The following is a 21,596-nucleotide window of genomic DNA, read 5'->3' on the forward strand; positions in this document are numbered from 1 at the left end:
GCTCAGCGTCAGGTGCCAGAACAACAATTTACCCATAATACACTGCAGCATCATCAGCCAATGAGATGCAAGTCTGTATTGGTTTTATTAATCAGTTACTTTTACGCAACAATGTTATATTGGCTGAACAAATAATTTTGAAGAAGTAAAGCTGACAAGACAGTCTTTTGTTGAAATTACTAAGTTAAATTAATTATATGCAGTTACTTGTGTTTGTTAAGTAAAGTGAACAAGAAATGATTTAGCAAAACTGACTCCAACAAAGTTTATTTTTTTGAGTGAATCATTAAATTACCAAAATAAGAACTGCTATCTTCTAAAACAGAACATATGTGTGTTTGTGTGTTTACTCCGTCTTTCCATTTAAAGATATTGTGGTGGGTCCTGAGATAGATTACGTTGTCTCAAAATGAAAAGTTTGGGAACTCCTGACTGCATTCCTCAAAAACGGCGTTCCGGAAAAGATCAAAATAAACACAATTCATGGCTAACCACACACTGCGGAAAGCAAACAAATAGACTACATGTCAAGAGATCTAATCTCTCCTCCCTCTTTGATGTTTAACTCTCCCTGCAATCGTGAGGAGTTAAGAAAGACATCTCTCTCGTTTTATGATTCGAGACACAAACAGAATCAGGCAGGACTTTGGCAGCGTTCACCGCCCAGGCAATTACAGGGAAACCCATCTCCTGTTATATAACCCTCTTTATATTACAGCAAACATTCAATGCGTTTATAGAATCTGACATGAAAGGGGAGGCGCAACACAGAATGTAAAATATTTCCTTAGTTTGAAGTCGTGATGCTGGATGAGCAGGCGGACGCGGCTGTTGATGCAAATATCTGATTGAGAGAGATAGAGCCGAAGTTAAATGCCTTTTCCAGTCCAGTCCAGCATTACAATCAGTATTGGAAAGCCATTAGGGCGGAGATAGGAGAGCATCACAGAGACAACTTGGTTCATTTTTATTTGTGTTGGGCCGACCAATGACTTTATGCTTCAAACCCATTTTCAATGGTAACATTAGAGGTCCTAAGACAAGAATACAGTACAACAGGACTATAGGAATATAATAAAATATTATTTTTATTTCAGTGGTAAGCAACGTCTATCATGTAATGTCCAAAGACAGGTCCTGTCAAATAAAACAGCAGGAAACCACTATTTACTGTCTAACTGCTTTAGTGTGTATGCGAAACACTAACTGTGTCTGTAATGGCACCATGCAAACGTGTAGGATGCTACAGTAATGTTACCTGGTCTACATCACAGGACATGTTTGCATTCACACAGAAAACACTCTGAGACCAGTGCACCGTGTGAAAGGGGTTTAAGACAGAAGTCTTTCTTTAGCACTTTTCACACAGAATTTATGGAAAATGCATTTGAGATTTGTCAGGAGATCATTTGATTTTGGTTCATTCACATTGCCAACGATTTACCGGAATCTGTGCATACATTTTCAAACATGCCGTAAAAGACACATGACGTATTTAACTCTTTCCCCGCCATTGATGAAATCGCGTGTCAAATTAAAAATGCCTGTCTGAAATCGATTCTGAATCGCAAGGCTGCGATTCTTTGTTTCATGCACAGCTTTTGCGTGTACTACGGCATTTGGTCAGTAGGAAGTCCTTATTAATGTAAAATCATTATGAGTCGGAGTCGTTTATAACGTGCATTTAAAAAAGCAACACTCGTTAAATAAAAATCATTCAAAATATTCTTTATTACCATGAAAACGCCTGAAACAATTTGAAGAACAGCAATATAAATATTCCTGTAGACATTTCCTGGAATAGCGTTTGTAATGCTACTTCTTTAGTGGCACAAAGAGCGTTTCTGCATGAGCGTGCCCCCTGGCGTTCGGATGTGCCGGGATTTCACCGAAATTCATTCAAATTCATTCACTGAGAAAACGCGCATTTGCACGGTTAATCGTTACACCCCTACAATTAAGAGAAAACGCTTCCCTGCCAATGATTCTTCCCTGACAAATTTTTACGGTAATCTATAATTCCGCTATAATCCACTAGGTGGCCCTCTTACCCAAATTATAAAAAACTGAAGCATTAACTTATTCAAACACATAGAAATCCAATTATTTCAGCTTTTTGCTAAAAAAATTTTTTTTTGAAGAAACCTACCCATGTTTGAGAGGTAATAAAAAGAGAACAAATGAAGATAGGATGAATTTTGTCTGGGGTTTTTTGTTTATTTGTTTTTGTTTGAAAGCAGAGGTTATTTTCTTTCATTCGATATATTTGTATTTATATATTTAAAGGAAAAAAATGTTGGCACTGGCAGGCAAAGAGTAAAAAGTCCAGTTCTTTCCGCAGCGTCTGAAGTTTGACGCTTATCCGTGATTTCTCTCTCGAAAAACCACACGTGTGTAGTTTTGTTTATGATAAGATCATAAAGGAGCATGTGACGCGCTGTTCAGGGAGGGCACGTATAGTGACAACCTCCCTAATCTCGGTTTCATTTCAGTTTGGAGACATTTCTCATTGTTAATCTGCATTTAAATCCTGTGTCAAAGAGCTGACTGATAACTTCTTGTTGCGATGACACGTGCGTCCTCACAACGGCACGGCCCTTACGGCATTGTTTCTGTCTTTTGTTCACGCGTGAAGCGTTCCGTAAATGTTACGGCATTGTTAGGTACCCTTCACGGGAGTTAGGGCTGGACAATAATTCAATTTCAATATATTTCGTGATATCATTTTTTTTCAATATCGGTGATATGGTTTCTAAACACATTTCCGATATTTCGATACACATTACGGCGTCCCATGGCTGTTTACACGGCATGTCTAAAAATGTGTGTTAAACGTGGGTCAAGGCGCTTCTTTCTCCCAAAGCTTTGCCTTCTTTTTTCAGAGGTTTGTTTTTGGTACTGACATTTATTGTGGGCATTATTGGCAGTTTTTTTCTCATGCTTTTTTAATATGTAAACTGGCATAGGATTTATACTGTATCGACCAAAATTAAGAAGTATATCATGATAAAAATTTTGGCCATATTATCCAGCCCTAACGGGAGTGATTCCAGAATTTACAGGACGTGTTTGTGTTCACAAAAAAGGCTCTCTGACAATTTTAAGGACATTTTCTGGGATCAAAGTGCTGTGTGAATGGTTTTTTTGTTGCAAAGAAACTTATTTTGTGTTTTTATTTTACAATAATCAAAAAATGATACATACATAGGGTCAGCAGAAGATGTCAAACACCAACTTTGAATGGACTGCAGGGTTTTGTAAATTAATTTAGAAAAAACAACAACTACTAAATTTCAAATTCAAAAATAGCATTATTTGTCAAACATAGGGTTTGGCCACAATGGCAACTTTATTTGACCACAACTGGCAAGGTTATGACCAAGCGTGCCGCACAAGCCCTAAAAAGTGAAGCCAAAACATGGGGACTGGTCCCAGTATAGGTCATAAACCCCGCCTCCTCATGTTATTCAATGGGACTTGCGATCAACTAAACAATTTAATTACACTTTAATTATCTTTTTTCCAAAGCTGGTTTCTGTCATTTACTGTAGTTCAGTTAGTTATTTAACGCTATAAAAACAGTGGTGTCACATCATGATTGACAGCTGTGATATGCGCATTCTGCGAGGGCGGGGCCTTGCTTTCGCAGCTTTACTTACTGCTCACTACTGCACAGGACTGGCCCCGAAATTGCTAGTGCGCAGACTCAAGACCCAAGATGTTAGCGCCGTATCGGGACACTGACAGCTTCACTTTTCACCAATGGAAGACAGTGAAAAGGCGTCATCCATCTTTTTTACAGTCTATGATTAGGACAAACATTCCTGTTAAATTATAAAAAATACTTTCAGAAGTGTCAGACTAGAGGAACGGACATAGGGCCAATCCCATAATGCACCTGTGATGTGTGTGACAAGAAGGAAATAACTCCCTTAAAATTAACTGGACATATGCTTTGAAGAATATTTCCTACCTTATAAATGTATGTATGTGTCTGTTTGTGTGTGCATGTACAGGTTTGAATATACTTGAGAGGGCCATGTTTTCAAATATTTTCTCACAATATGTCAAAAACTGACTGTGAGGAGATTTAAAGTTCTCATAAATCTGTCAAATAATGTTTTGCTATAAATCTAATAACGTCAGCGGGTTTGTGTGAAGGTTTTGGTGTAGTAAACATCATCATCTCCCCGTCTATGAGAGATCCTCACTAGTATAACTTCAAAGGTCTCTTGTCTGTATGAGCCTCATCAGTCCCAGTCAAATGCAATTATGAAAGTGTATCTCCTTGAGTCAGTAAATGCATGAATAATTATACCACAGCAAAAGTACAAACATAAGCCCAAACCCCTGTCTTTGTGTGTGTGTGTGTGTGTGTGTGTGTGTGTGTGTGTGTGTGTGTGTGTGTGTGTGTGTGTGTAAGCTATTCACTTTGATAAAGGTCCTCTCTCCAGAGACATCTGGTGTGTGACTCATTACTTTTTGGCAAGACTGCATGAGCAAAGCAATGAAGACACACAAAAATGCAAACAAACATAAATGTGCATGCGCACAGGCAAGCACACACAGGCGCAAGCGCACACTCTTACACTGACATTCACACATACAGCATGCGTACACAGGGATTCACGCGGGTGCACACACAGGGATTCACGCAGGTGCACACACAACCCGCACAGGCTCACGCACATGCACTTACACAGACACGCACAGAGACAGGTACTCGCACAGGCCCGAACACACAGTGGATGGCAGAGGTGTGCACACACACAAACTAGCACAGATGCACACTCATGCACAAATGCAGACAAGCACAAACACAGACACACACACACACACAAACGAGTATGCACAACCCCACAGAGGTCAAAAACAGACACTTCCGCTGTTGCACGCACTCGCACAGATGCAAACAAACACTCGCACAGGCAAGCACACACAGGCCCAAGCGCACACTCTTACACTGACATTCACACACGCACAAATGCGCACACACACATACAGCATGCACACACAGGGATTCACGCAGGGTGCACACACAACCCGCACAGGCTCACGCGCATGCACTTACACAGACACACAAAGAGACAGGAAGTCGCACAGGCCCGAACACACAGTGGATGCGCAGAGGCGTGCACACACACACACACTAGCACAGATGCACACTCATGCACAAACGCAGACACGCACAACCCCACAGAGGTCAAAAACACACACTTCCGCTGTTGCACGCACACACACACTTGCACAGGCACACACTCACACAGGCAAACATGCACAAGCACACACACACACACACACACACACACACACAGGCACGCACACACACAGGCACGCACACTCACAAAGATACCCAAAGATACACACTCGCACAGGGACACTTGCACAGGTACACACACAGTCGCTCAAGTGCACACAGAGAATAATACTCACAAAGCCATCTAATATTTCATATACAGTACTGTGATTTTGCACAAACACACACCAACCATCCAAAATCAGTGCAGTCATTTTCCTTCACAAATCAGATTGTGGTGTTTTCACCTGGTGTTCATTCCTGCAGCCGCCTCTACCTGGCCAAATTTAGAAGCATGAAGGGTAGCAGCGTGTCAGCACAGCATAAAATATTCAAAGCGACGGAGCCTTGACGGCAAACAGCAAACAAGTGACATTTTTCATTGACCGAAAGATTTTTCTGTCAAGAGAAAGTCTGTGACTCAGATGTTTGCCTTGGGTGCTCAGTTTACCCTGAGACTGACACATCCCCCCTACTGGAATTCTGGGACGTTATTAGGCGAGCTGTAGCAATGCAACACAGAGGAGGATTACAAAACCTGGTTCGTTTATGAGCAGCGTTTGTGAATAACGTGCGTGGGAGCTGTTTAGCAAGAACTGAGTTAAAGGATTACTCCACTTGCTTAAAAAAAATCCTGACAATTTACTCGCCCCCATGTTATCCAAAATGTTGATGTCTTTCTTTGTTCAGTCGAGAAGAATTTCCTTTTTTTTTTTGAGGAAAACATTCCAGGATTTTTCTCAATGTAATTGACTTTATTGAACCCCAACAGTTGACAGTTTAAATGCAGTTTTAAATTGACGTGTCAATGCAACTTCAAAGGGCTCTAAATGATCCCAAACGAGGCATAATGCTGCGTTCAGACCAGCTGCGGTAGAGGCGTCAAGCGCGAGTTATTTCAATGTTAAGGCAATGTAAAAACGCGTTGACACGCGTCTGGATGTCTCGCGGCGGGAAGAGGCATTTAGTGTGGCGCGGTAGACGCGATTCCGCCTCGTTCGCGCGAAACACATGAGTTGAAATTTTAACTTTGGTTAACGTGGCACATTTTTCCGCCAATGATTCCAATTCCGCGTGAATGTCTCAATGACTAGAATTTCACGCGCGAGTGAAGCGAGTAAACTCAAAATGTTCAAGCTGCCAACTAGACGCGAATTTGACGCCTCAAACGCGGCTGGTGTGAACCCACGGTAAGGGTCTTATCTAACAAAACGATTGTTATTTTTGGCAAAAAAAAGGCATTTTTAAACCAAAACTTCTCGTCAGCGCGACCTCACGTAATGCGTAATGGCAAAAAATCACATGTTACATTTGTGAAACGCACACTTGCGAACCATTTACAACAATAAACTGACACAAAGACATTAATTTGTATCATTCCACATACAACAACGTCGGAACGGCCCTCTTTCACCACACTTGTAAACACTGGGGAGGTAGTTTCGCATATGTCATGCGTGACCTTTCGACGTCATTACGCAAAACGTGAGGTCGTGCTGGCGCATAACACGGCTAGTGCAAGACGAGAAATTGTGGTTTAAAAATAGATAATTTTTATTTTTCTTGTTGAAAATGAAATTTGTTTTGCTTGAAAATACCTTCATGCCTCTTTGGGATCGTTTAGAGCCCTTTGAAACTATGTTGAAATAGCGGTTTTAAACCGCATTGAAATTGTTGAGGTATAAAGTCTATTAAATTGAGAAAAATCCTGGAATGTTTTTCCTAAAAAGCTTAATTTCTTCTCGACTAAACAAAGACAGACATCAACATTTTGGATGACATGGGGGACAGTAAATTATTAGGATTTTTTTAAGAAAGTGGAGTAATAATACAAGAAATGTTAAGTTGCACCACTACGGGGAGAAGGGAGGATTCCCTAAATGCTAAGTTTAACTCTTTCAGACACAATGGTTTGTTTTTGAGGAAGGGGGGTATATGAAAACTGTACATCACAATGACATCCTGATCCTATCATGTCTTTGAGGTGAAGGATTTTGGTGATAATCTGGCGTGAAGTTTGAGAAGAGTGACATAACAGATGTCAAATGTCCCACAAACATCTTTGAGTCCTGAAATGATCTAAATGTGTTATTTGTTACCACACTCAGATTGTAAATATGCAGATTTGCACATCAATGTTTAGATCAAATATAGCGCTGGTAAGCAATGCAAGATCCAATTTGCTATGCAAGATTGCTTAATCCTGTTCCTCCTATTAAATCCTGTGTTTTACAACCTAAAGTGTGAACTTGATTTTACAATTACGCAGCTAAATTCAGTAGTTAGGGAGAAGGATATAAACAAACCCATTAACCGAAGTGTAGACAATAGTAATACACACCAAACTATTTAAAGAGATTAGATATCAATGCCGTCTCCAAGCCCAAAGCCAAAGAAACATCCAAGTGTCATTTTACTGAAAAAGCACTTGCTGTGACCCTACTTCATGGGATCCTGATTGGAAACTAATTCATTATGTAAAATACCAGATTTCCATGTGAATTATTTCTCTCATTCCACCACTCAGGAAAACTTTATGCCTTCCCTCGAGATGTTTGTATAATCACCCGGAAATTGAGGCAACACTAAACGCCCTCCAAACAACAGAAAGACGCAGATCTTCGCAAAAGTGCCCACCTGTGTTGATTCTCCACACCCACCTGAAACTAACCACAACCTGTGACAGAAGCAGTTGACTAATCGAGAGCGAAATCTAAACCATTGGGAGTTTCGAATTGGTCATGGGATAGCACATAAAGTATCACACAAAATAAAAAAGTAATTCACAGCAGACGTTGGTGGGTTTTGGCAGAAGGAAATAAGACAGGCTGGAAACAGCCATCTGACTCTTATACAACATGATTTGTTTGAAAAGTCGGGGCAAGCACACACTGAACAGCCATCTGTCATCATTAGATTCCTGCCAAATTCTCACGATCCCTAAGATCCAAAACACACAACAATAGAACTGAAAAGTTACAAATAAGAGGGAGAGTTTAGATACGATCCCTAATTATCTGGGCTGGGGATCGTATCTAGTAAAGCTAAAACTACAACCAAACATTTAACTGACATGACAGTGATCATGTTTGGAGTAATATGATAATCATAATGTGTCATCATTAGATTCCTGACAGATTCTTACTAAAATTCAAAAACACACAACAACAGATACGATCCCTTATTATCAGTCTGGGTCTAGTGGAGCTTAAACTACAACCAAACATTTTACTGACTGTTTGAAAGAATATGATAATCATAAAGTACCATAAACTACTATGGTATATGTTTTTCTGTGCCATGGTACTATGACTACCATATTTACAATAGGGGTGCGCAAAACTAGGCAAAAACTAACGCAGGGGCAACCTTTTTGGTGGGCTTGAAAATATTTTCACCCACTAGGTTAATTTTAATGCTGCGTTCACACCAGCCGCGGCAGAGGCGTCAAACACGAGTGATTTCAATGTTAAGTCAATTTAAATACGCAATGACGCGCGTGTGGAGGTCTTGCGGCGCAAATGAGGCGGTTAGCGCTGCGTGCTAAATGTGATTCCGCCTCATTCGCGCATCTAGTCCGCGCGAATGGCGTGAACTGAGCTTTTGGCGCGGTACCGGCGAATGGTGCTTTTTGTGCAGTTTGCGTTTGACCCGAATTTGCGGCTGACGCCCAAGTTGAAAAATTTGAACTTTGGCGGATTTTTGCGCCGAGTTAACCAATCAGGAGCCTGCTTGCTGCTGTGCGGCAGCCCCGCCCGGAGTCACACATTCAACATGGAGGAACGCTTGATATTATCCGTGAGCAGTCACCCGGAGCTATATAACATATAAGTTCTTATTTCTATAGAGACAGGAATAAAAACGAACTCGCTTGGAAGAGTGTCAGTAAGGACATTGGGCAACCTGGTAAGTTGTAAATACAAATTTCACTTGACGTTTATCGACCCATGGCATCCCCGCCGTTTTTTTTTACTATTTTCCCCTTATAGTAAGGTTACCAAATACAAACCGGTAACTCTCTCTATGAATGCACGATCAACGTCAGCCATCTTGCAAACAGACAACCGCATAGCACTTGCCCCTCCCACAAGAAGCAGATTTCGCCTCTGACGCGCAAATGCATTCAAACTGTTCAAGCGGCAAACTAGACGCGGTAGACGCGATTTTGACGTGGTTGGTGTGAACCCACAGTAACACTGTGTTACAACTAACCCCTCAGCACTTACTATATGAAAACAGCTAACATTAGCGTAATTCTTGCTGTTGTTTTAAATAGGCTGCACACGAATGATTGCTGGCTGCCAACAAAATAAATGTGAATGTCTTATCAAAAATCGTGTGTCAATTTTATTTTTGTTCGTATTTTTAATATTGATTGAATAAGGTCACGTCAAAGATTGAAATCATAATGAAATGAATGGCTAAAATCAGACTTTGATGCTCATTATCTCAGAATTTGATTTGTATCCATTTATAATTGAACTATTGTTAGAAAAGGGCTGGATGAATGAATACAGTGTGGATACCTGTCTATTATAGACAGATATATAAACAATATCCACTTCAACTATATAGACAAAATAGTTGTCTAAAGTGTTACAACTAACCCCTTGCCTGTTACAATTAACACCACCTATGGGGTAAGTTTTAACGTTTGCACTTCTGTCACGTTTGGTGTAATTGTCCCAGAATGGTAAGTACTACACTGCAAAAAAAAAAAATGGTATTTTTGTCTTGTTTTCAGTAAAAATATCTAAAAATTCTTAAATTAAGATGCTTTTTCTGGATGAGCAAAATTACCCCAAAAAAATAAGTCTAGATTTTAGACCAAAAATATCGAATTTAAGTGATTTTGTGCATAAAACAAGGGAAAAAAATCTGCCAATGGGGCAAGCAAATTTTCTTGAATTTTTCTTGAATTTAGTGTTTAAGAAAAATGTTCAAGATTTTTTTGCTTACCCCATTGGCAGATTATTTTTAATTTTTTGCTTGTTTTATGCACAAAATCCCTTAAATTTCATATTTTTGGTCTAAAAACTAGCCTTTTGTTTCTTGAGTCGTTTTGCTCATCAAAAATGTCTTCGTATTTTTGTCTTGTTTCCAGTAAAAATATCTAAAAGTCTTAAATTAAGATTAGTGTTGGGCGATATGCCCTATTTTCAGATCGTCCTATCGTCAGCCTGTGAGATCGGCGATGCACGATATTATCGGGGGGCGTGGCATTAGTTTACTCTTTTTTTATTTGTTCATTTTTACTCTTTATAACAATTCAGTTGATGGGTGGACAAAAAAAAACAAGACCGTAACACCGTCATGGCCGCAACCTTCTTAAAACTGATGCCATTAAAGCGAGCGCGTCATTAAAACCCTAACCATGATTACTTAATAACTGTAAAAACATGCATCTGCGCACGCACACACACGTGCGCGCACATACAAACAATTCAATGCATTTATTTAGTGCTGTTGCAGAAGACTACACGTGTCAAGCAGTGGTGCTCTCATGAGGTGCCTTTTTAAACGCATCGGTCCAGCGGAACGCGATCATATTTTAAACACAATCATATATTAAACACAAGGGACGTGTTGCTACAATTAATTGAAATGCATATCATAAACAGGATTAATACCTAATGATCTGACTTCGGACAGAGCGCAGCTCTCTGCACGTACGCGAGAGTGAGAGAGAGGCGCTAATATGCAGCGGGTCATATTTTAAACAAAAAGTAAAGTTTGCATCAGCTCGCATGAAACGCATTAAACTGAACAAATAAGGATTACTACTTTAGTTTATGTTTAGACTGCGGACAGAGGCGAGAGCGCGTGCACGTGAGACAGAGAGAAGCGCAGCTGCTCATGACGCGGCGCGCTGGATTTAGTGGTAGAAGGAGACCAAGATGTGCGCATTAAGTGCAGGTACGTGCAAGAAGGAATACTCTCTTTACAAGCTCTCCACGTAAAGTGAAGCCCACAAACCCTCATGTGAGGAAAAGCATGCATTGTCGGTGTTAATATAAAACTATGATGATAATAATAATAACCATTCGCCATATATCGTCTTGACTATCGCCATGAAAGCCTGCCATTGGCGATATGTCTGAAGATCGTCGATACACGATACTATCGTCTATCGGCACAACCCTAATTAAGATGCTTTTTCTTGATAAGCAAAACGACCCATAAAATAAGTCTAGTTTTAGTCCAAAAATATCAAACATAAAACAAGCAAAAAAACCTGCCAAAACACTAAATTCAAGAAAAATTTGCTTACCCCATTGGCAGATATTTTTTGCTTGTTTTATGTACAAAATTTGATACTTTTTGGTCTAGAAACTAGACTTATTTTCTTAGGTCATTTTGCTCATCTAGAAAAAGCATCTTAATGTCAGAATTGTTTTATATTTTCACTGAAACAAGGCAAAAATACTAAGATTTTTTTTTCTTGAAAATCATTTTTTGCAGTGTATATCCTACTATATGGAAAAATAATACATTTTACAAGTCATACATATCCAGTACACATACCATACAAACAGATTATAAAATTGGAAACCAGATTACTACATTACTACCATCCGAACACCATCACTAAACACCACAACTACTCTGTGCTAGGCACGCAAGCAAGTATTATTCACAGTTACATATGACATAGTATTTTTTTCAACGCTGCAATGTGCCAAAATTCTGTTATTTGCCATAATTAGTCTATAAAAAATACAGCCTGTGCCATGTGATTTTGCTTTAAAACGCCTCAACTCCATCCAACAGCCTCTGACTGCCAGCAGTTAAAGAGACATCCAAACAGAACCTGCGAAATTACAATAGCACGTTTGGTAATCTTTAAAACAATAAAGCAATACAACTTGACATTAACACACACAGCGTGCAATGTTAAAACGATAAGTTATATAAACTATATACATTTACAATAAAATCGGAGATTAGAGAGGCATCCATTTCAACACCTGCTTCTCCCAGAAGAACATTAAATCACAGAATTAAAAGCGTCTCTTTATCGCTCACGTTTAATGCATTTGCCATCCCTATATAAGATTTTTACAGTCTTCCTCTCAGATGCTGAAAGTCAACATAGCATAAAAGCTTTATGATCTGCTGCCTAATGCTGCAACCTTTCACTCCATACATCACTGTCATCTGATTTCTGTGCACCAGAAAAATCCATAACCCAAGGTTAACCTTTGGGTAATATCATCTTTCAAAATCACAAGTGTGAAATGTCATTTAAAAGTGTTTTTAAAAGACAATATCCCAAGGTTAAGTGCAGTGTGAAAATCCTTAAAGTTAAAGTGTAAGCAAGCGAAAACAGGTGTGCCGTACCGATCTTCTTCGAGCGCTCGTCTCCTCTGTTGTGCATGGTGATTGGAGAGTAGATGAAAGGGCTGGCAGTGGACATCCCCTGTCCCAAAAGACCTTTCACCTTATGAGGCCGCAAACTCACCGGTAGGTTCAAAAGAGACACAGACCTATAAAGACAAAATAACAGTTCGGCCAGTTTAACAAATCAAATCAAAGAGGTGAATCAGTTTTTTTAATGAGACAATAGTAGAGAAGCGTGTATAGAAGACAAAATCGTTTACACAAATTGATAAATTACACCATTTATCCAGTTGAAAAGTTCAAAATCATGTATTGCCACCTTGAGGAAGAATTCACAGTCTTGCATCACTGCTCGGGATTGAAAGAAATAATCACAGCAGACTATAAACAGTCATCAATGGCCAGTAAGCAATCACATAACAAACGCAGTGTAAAAATAGAAATCTGGTAGCAACTGCATAGCAATGTGTTGAAAATCATTCAGTAACGCCTTAGAAACTGTATTTGTACTGAAACAAGACAAAAATACTAAGAAAGTCATTTTTTAGAAAAAAATCTTAAAAATTTGGTCTTGTTTTCAGTAAAAATATCAAAAAATTCTTAAATAGGCTTTATGCCCAGCTGCACTACTTCCTGAACTTCAGCCAGCTCATTGTTTCCTGTCTGCCATTATTTGACAAACGGATTAATCCAGGTGTGCCTGACCTCAGTAGTCACAACAACAATAATCAGACAAACCTGTAATAATCAGTTTGTCCAATAATGACAGACAGGAAACAATGAGCTGGCTGAAGTTCAGGAAGTAGTGCAGCTGGGCATAAAGCCTATTAAGATGTATTTTCTTGATGAGCAAAACAACCCAAGAAAATAAGTCTTTTTAGACCAAAAATATTGAATTTAAGTGATTTTGTGCATAAAACAAGCAAAAAAAATCTGCCAATGTGGCAAGCAAATTTTTCTTGAATTTAGTGTTTAAGAAAAATGTTCAAGATTTTTGGCTTAAGAAATTTTTTGATATTTTTATGGAAAACAAGACAAAAATACTAAGAATTTTTTTTCTTGAATTTTTTTGCTGTGCATGTATAAACATTGCAAAAAATTACTTTCTTACTTAGTATTTTTGTCTTGTTTTCACTACAAATATCTAAAAATTCTTAAATTAATATGCTTTTTCTTGATGAGCAAAACGACCCAAGAAAATAATTCTAGTTTTTAGACCGAAAATATAAAATTTAAGTGAATTTGTGCATAAAACAAGCAAAAAAAAATCTGCCAATGGGGTAAGCAAATTTTTCTTGAATTTTTCTTGAATTTAGTGTTTAAGAAAAATTTTCAAGATTTTTTGCTTAAGAATTTTTAGATATTTTTACTGAAAACAATACAAAAATACTAAGAATTTTTATTTTCATGAAAATCATTTTTTGCAGTGCATGTATAACATTGCAAAAAATGACTTTCTTACTTAGTATTTTTGTCTTGTTTTCAGTACAAATATCTAAAAATTCTTAAATTAAGATGCTTTTTCTTGATGAGCAAAACGACCCAAGAAAATAATTCTAGTTTTTAGACCAAAAATATAAAATGTAAGTGATTTTGTGCATAAAACGAGCAAAAAAAATCTGCCAATGGGGTAAGCACATTTTTCTTGAATTTTTCTTGAATTTAGTGTTTAAGAAAAATTTTCAAGATTTTTTGCTTAAGAATTTTTAGATATTTTTACTGAAAACAATACAAAAATACTAAGAATTTTTTTCATGAAAATCATGTTTTGCAGTGCATCTATAAACATTGCAAAAAAATACTTTCTTACTTAGTATTTTTGTCTTGTTTTCAGTACAAATATCTAAAAATTCTTAAATGAAGATGCTTTTTCTTGATGAGCAAAACGACCCAAGAAAATAATTCTAGTTTTTAGACCGAAAATATAAAATTTAAGTGAATTTGTGAATAAAACAAGCAAAAAAAATCTGCCAATGGGGTAAGCAAATTTTTCTTGAAGTTTTCTTGTTTAAGAAAAATTTTCAAGATTTTTTGCTTAAGAATTTTTAGATATTTTTACTGAAAACAATACAAAAATACTAAGAATTTTTTTCATGAAAATCATTTTTTGCAGTGCATGTATAAACATTGCAAAAAATGACTTTCTTACTTAGTATTTTTGTCTTGTTTTCGGTACAAATATCTAAAAATTCTTAAATTAAGATGCTTTTTCATGATGAGCAAAACGACCCAAGAAAATAATTCTAGTTTCTAGACCGAAAATATAAAATGTAAGTGATTTTGTGCATAAAACAAGCAAAAAAAAATAATAATCTGCCAATGGGGTATAAGCAAATTTTTCTTGATTTTTTTCTTGAATTTAGTGTTTAAGAAAAAGTGTCAAGATTTTTTGCTTAAGAATTTTTAGATATTTTTACTAAAAACAATACAAAAATACTAAGAATTTTTTTTCATGAAAATCATTTTTTGCAGTGCATGTATAAACATTGCAAAAAATGACTTTCTTACTTAGTATTTTTGTCTTGAGTACAAATATCTAAAAATTCTTAAATTAATATGCTTTTTCTTGATGAGCAAAACGACCCAAGAAAATAATTATAGTTTTTAGACCGAAAACTTAGTTTTTTTTCAAAATTATTTGTACTATTTTGCTGTCCATGCTTGAAAAGTGTTACATTAATGTAAACGTAGAACAGGTAAAAATGTGCGATTAAGTTGTGATTAATCACAAGTCTAGATTAAGATTAATCACGATTATATTTTAATCGACTGACAGTCCTTATTAAAAGCAGTACTGCATGTTACACTTCAGAGAGTAAATGCAATACGAAGTGATGACATCATGTATACTGCATGCTAATTAGGGGGTGATGTCATCTAGCGCAATCGTTTTACAAAATCCCGTGGGAAACACTTGCATATCGTGTAAGGCCTGATTTCTAAACGCACGGTTTTCAGACAAACTAGTTAGTGCAACACCACTGTTAACTTTACTGTATTCTGTAAAAACAAACAATTCAGCATTGGAGCCAAAACCTCGTAAACTACAAAAGAAACAACATCTCAGTATGGCAATCGTATTGCTTTAATACTGACATTTACTCTCTTATATAAGACAACAATCTCTCTTGTGAGACAGCTGTTTCCATTACAGGCCTTTTTTAAATTACACCTCTGCCGAAAGTCTGGCAAAAGACGACCAAAGAGATACTGCACGATAACAACATGAGAGAGACAAATATCAAGAGAAACACGGTTTGTCTGAAGCTTTACAATTAAGAATCCCTTTAAGAATAAATTCAAGAAATGATTCAATTTATTTTTCTGACAACAAAAATGAAAAGAAGCCTTCAGAGAGGAATGCTCAGAGAAATGAAGACTTCAATCAAGTGAATTATGTTAAACATTACTTCCTAGTGAGAATAAAATGCATCTGCTAAACATATTTACACACACAGAAGACTGTGAAGTCCATGGGAAAGATGAAGGCATAGATGAGGCATTTTCTGCTTTATATTAAAAACTGTAAGTCATTTGGTGGGAATAAACAAACAAAGGCTAAAACAGTTCACATAAGGTCAAATGCGCATACGTTCAAACTAATTAATTATTTGTTTTGAAAAATGCTATTACAGGAGTCAAATTTTGTAAAACGCAATATTTCTTTCTAGAATGGAATAAATTGCAAGTATACTAACAAGTGTAAAATCTGACCCATTTTTTGGGATCTCCTCACCTGACGATGGGCAGTTTGGTGAAGGGAACAGGTGGCAGTTTGAGTCCATCGGGAAGGGTGATCACTTCCATTCCACCGGGACATTTTGATGTGTAGTTCTCCAAACTCTGGGTCACTTCTTTCTTCTCTGTGGAAAAAAAACACGATTTTAAGTTACAATGCAAGTCACGAAGGAACAAAATAAAGTTAGAGAACACTCTCTATGAAGAATGCATACTGTAAGCATAACATATGAAAGGCTTTTGACATATTATTTGTAAATGAGATGTTAAGGTTCAACAATTTCACTTTAATGGCAATGTTAAAGTTATTACTCAGTTATTGAAATGCCTTATTTTCACAGATGTCACTTCATCAGTCATTTCATTGGCATTTTAACAAATTTGACTGTCTTTCACTGCAAAACCCTCTAAGTGCATGCAAGCTTTTTGGCGAAAACCTCCACTACTACAAAAAAAAGACATCTATGTTTCCATCCAAGATTGCATATTAAACTTATGTGGATGTTGCTACAAGTTGTGTGTAACAAAGTATGTATGTGGAAACCGGAGCACATTTAACACTTTAATATTTACAAAAACACAATAACAAAACGAAAGTAAAAGCTGGCAGCCCCTCACGGACGATTGCCGGTCACAAACAAAACATCAAACACATTATAAAACAATTTCCAGGCCTGGTCCTCTATCGTCCTCTACCGTCGTCGTTCCTTTATTTATACTTCCGGAATTCTCCGTGGGATACTCCTAGGTGGGATGCTTCTCACGGCGCTCTAACAGCTCTCACCCATCCTGCTCGCCACATCGTGTTATAGTCACAAAATTTTGTATCAATTTATTTGTACTATTGACTAGGGCTGGGTATTGGCAAGGGCCTCACATCCGATACGCATCACGATACAATGCGTTGCATGTTGCGGTACATTGCACTTCTTTTTCTTTTTTTATCAAAAACTTTTTTTGAAGCCAAAGTGCTTCCACACGTCGGCATTGAAAGCTGCAGGTGTTTTTAAATTTTCTGCCATTTTTTCACTCGCGCTAACTTCTGAGACGTTGGCCGAATATGACAGACAACTGGACAGAGACAACTACAGCAGTGGCGGAAGAGGTCGTTTGGCGCACGCAGAGGGATTTGATGCGTTTTAAAATATCGATAGTAGAGATTGAAATATCGATATACTATCGTGGCAAAAAAATTCACGATAGTAAGCTGGGTCAATTTTTTTCACAGCCCTACTATTGACACAATTTTCCGCTGTTTTTCATGCCACTGGAGCACGAATGTCTTTTTCGTGCCACACAGCACGAATTTCTATAAAGTTTTTCTCCCAAACCCCAAGCGACAATGCAAAAAAAAAAAAAAAAAAAATAGGGAAGACAATGAGAAAACTAAATATAAAATGACACGATAGAGAAAGTCTTTATAGAAATTCAAATAAATTAATCAAAAATTTCGTGACTATAACACAAATTTCCGTGAGATTGGGATAATTAGATATTTCCATCCAGTGAGCTAAAGAGAGCAAAATCGTCACTTCCTGATAAACTGGCACCATATATCATTAAGAAAAGCTTAAAAGCCACCATATTTTTATTTTTTGTGTATAATCACCTCAGGGCGCAGACAAAACACTATATACCAGTTATCAGCTTTCGAATGTGGATTCCTGCTGTCTGAGTTAACAGTCGAGTAAGACAGTCCTGCAACGTAATATTACCAAATTACAGTTATTTCGTCCAACGTGCAAAGTCACGTTACTTTTTTGGCGCGCATCTAGAGATTTATTTGATTAAAGTGTTTCCATCGTGGTTCGTGCACGTTTTATTATCAGATACGAAATTTATCTGACTTAATTGACCGACTCAAAGATTTTTATGTGCATTTTTAGAATTTATGCGCATATTGGCTTTCCATGCAGTGTTTATACTTCAGAATTCAAAATGTAAATTGAAACCACACATTAGGGGGGACTGTGATGCATGTGGCGGCCACATTAGGGTTGTATTCAGGTCCAAGTACTCACAAGGGATGCAAGTTTAAATGTGATCAACGGTCGTTTAAATTTCAACTTTATTCTGCCAACAAACCATTTTTCGGAATGGTCTGAATTCAGGATAAAGTGGATTTGAAGCTAAGGTATTTGAGGAACATATAATAAGTGCGCTAGAGAATTCAGTTAATATCATTATCAAAGATGGCGTTTAGTGGCTTTTGCATTTGCGCATTTATATAAATATTCACAAAACGTTATTATAATTAACATCCAGTTATCATCAGTGATAAGTTGCAGGAAAACATTAAAACATTTCTTCCTGAAACATAAGTGCTTTTTGGTGATCCAAGCCCATATCACATAAATTAGCAGATCACCAATGCATCAAGTCAACTGTGAGCCCCAGGGGTAAAATTATCCACAATCCTCCTTCACAGGCCTCTAGCCCACAGCACGATATAAATTTAACAAGGCAAATAATTTGAGCGTCCGTACATCACAAGCGGAGACAAGCGTGGCTAATGATCCGGTCTATTTTAAGCTCAGTCTCTACAGGTGAGATTCATAGTGACTTACTGCTCTGTCTATAAAAATGTTTACGGCCTCACTCGGCCATCAATTTACACACCGCTGCCGATAAAACCAATGATCCTTGTGCCGTCTAAATCAGATCCAATCCTCGGATAGAACTCCTTCCCGCATCGGACAAGCACAATACTCATTTGAGACGAGATCAATAGATGCGCAATATATTGTGGATCTGATGGTATTATCGTATCGGCCAACAATAAGGTTGATATGGGAGCAAAATATCATCTCATTATTTTTCCAATTCACACAGTAGGCTTATTGTTTTTCTATTGTTGTTCTTACGAACACCAGCTGGGTAGATTTATAATAATGGCCATTATAAATGTTCTGCCATAATAAAAAATAAGCAATGAAGGAGTTTGTGGTGCAGCGCTGTTCTCTCTCATGTACAGGGAGGTGTGAATAACTTACAACAGCGGAGGAAAAATAGGTATCGTAAAATCATAAAATTGATTCTAACATTAACAGAATAGCATGGACTGTACTGCTTCACACTTGGCTCTAAAAGACTAAAAATTGGACATAATTGGGACATAAAGCCATATTGGGTGATTGTAGATTAGTTTTATTTTATTGAATAAACCTAAGAGTGTTTGGGGAAAGGACAGAAATGATTGTGTTTTTTTTAAATCTGTAGCTTGAAATCAAGAAAGCAAAATGCATCCCGTTTGCACGTATTGATGTACGCCCCATCATGATCGACAGGACCCCTAGTAGAGAAAGCAAGTATAGCTTCAAATATCTCTGAGGACTTGAAATGTGGACTCAACACATTCAAGCTCAGGTGAAAAAATCTAGGCAACGAGACTGCTGAGGAAATTCAGGATCTCACCAGGGATTTTAAATAAGACTTTCTGTAGCGGGCTATAGAGGGGTGATTCTCACGAAACCATTGAAACACCACGGCACTAATGATTTTAGCTTTAAAATGTGTAATATAGTAACATTAAAAAGCATCAGAATTAACACAATACTGTGTTCTACCTTGCACAATGTGTGATTTCAACATAAGAATTTATAATTGTAAATTTTATCTCATTTTCTGCTGAAATTCTCATTACCGCAATGTGTCCGGCTGTGTTTGAACATGAGTTATGTTGTAATTTAATCAAATTAACACAAAAATATTAAGAAAAAAAATAAATGGATGTTTTGCTAGACTACTTTAGATGACAGAAAAAATATTTACTGAATATTCATGTATAATAATAATGAAGAAAAATTTGGAAAATGATGTGTCCATGCCTGATGTTCTTATCCTCCGCAACACTTTTTGAGAACAGTTTAAGCACACATACAGAATTTTAATAAAGTTTGATTTTGAGTGACCAAGCACATGGACCAGTTACTTCAAGATGGCTACCAGGTAAGATCATTTTTTTTACAGTTAATTTGAAATATTGTCTTGTCAGAATGCTTACACGACATTTTGATTATCATTACCGCAACAGATGCTTATTAAATGTTAATTTAATTAATAGAAGCATAATACTTTGATTTTAAATGCATGTGCAGAGTCTCCAAATTATGTTCTTTCAGGTTTGTCATGTCATTTTGAAAATATGTCAGTGTTGATGTTTTCTGACTGTTGCGGTAATGAGATTTTTTAGGACTAATTTTTTTAAATTATGTTACAAAAAGTGTTAAATGATTAGTAAAAGTTTTTAAATTAATGTTCCCATTTACTCCAGACTTTGTTTTTCAATGTCTGGTGGGAAAAAAAGTAAATTTAAGCAATTTTTACATTTTCATGCTTGACATTTTTAAAACCAAGTTTTCGTGAGAATCACCCAGAGAGTATATTGAGTCAGTGAGTCTTATCGTGGTATGGGAACTGTTTAGCCCAGGACAGCAAAGCCCTGTAGAGAGTGGTACGCTTAGTTGAGTGCATCTTTCGGTCTATCCGTACCCAAAAGACGTAGAGGCAAAGCTGTAAAGATCCCCAGATGACAGCAAACACAGAAATTCAATGTTTAGCCTACTGCAATCTGGAAGACGCTTTCATAGTCCGATGAGCAAAACAGAAAGGCTCAAGAAGACATTGTGGCATTCATTTAATTTCCTCTGACATTACTTGCATTTTTATTTCTTTTGTTGTAAATATTTACTTTAGTTTTAAATTACATTTTATATTTGTATGTAATATTTTAGTCTTATCTTAAACATTAAATATTTTGCACACAGTCTATCCACCTTATTTTTTACATAAATGTGGGCGGCACCATTTTTAGCTCCTTTGTGTAAGACTTCCCAAATGCACACAACAAGGGGTTAACTCAAGACATTTATTGGATAACAAAACAGGAAAAACAAAGCCCACGAGGGGGCAAAACAACGTAAACACGATACTTTAACAATGGGAGAAATCACTAAACAAGACTAGCTATTAACTACACTTAACACTAAACAGGGAGACACTAAACAATAAACTCAACTAAATACAATAAACATTAAAAGACTAGACTTCTTTAGACAGCGTACTCACAACACTTTGGCACAAACGTAAATGCTGAATCACGGGACAATGAATACAAGAGGATTAAATAGGGGAGCAAATCAAGGGGGGAACAGGTGATATAAATCAAACAATAATGAGGAGAGGATGACAAGGGAGCAGGGTAAAAGTGACGAGACACGGG

General features: G+C 37.2%; 1 protein-coding gene across 4 annotated transcripts in view; it reads right to left on the bottom strand.

Annotated features, from left to right (window-relative positions):
• trappc9 (trafficking protein particle complex subunit 9) overlaps positions 1–21,596 on the bottom strand; it is a 310,708-nt gene that overhangs the window by 240,184 nt on the left and 48,928 nt on the right. For all 4 annotated transcript variants that reach the window (XM_055219336.2, XM_055219335.2, XM_055219333.2 and 1 more), the window contains 2 exons: positions 16,374–16,500; positions 12,638–12,783 (listed from right to left, as the gene is read on the bottom strand). In XM_055219336.2, coding sequence (XP_055075311.2) covers positions 12,638–12,783; positions 16,374–16,500 — 273 coding nt within the window. The remainder of the gene's footprint in view (positions 1–12,637; positions 12,784–16,373; positions 16,501–21,596) is intronic.

Source organism: Misgurnus anguillicaudatus, chromosome 20, assembly GCF_027580225.2.
Source record: "Misgurnus anguillicaudatus chromosome 20, ASM2758022v2, whole genome shotgun sequence".
NCBI lineage: Eukaryota > Metazoa > Chordata > Actinopteri > Cypriniformes > Cobitidae > Misgurnus > Misgurnus anguillicaudatus.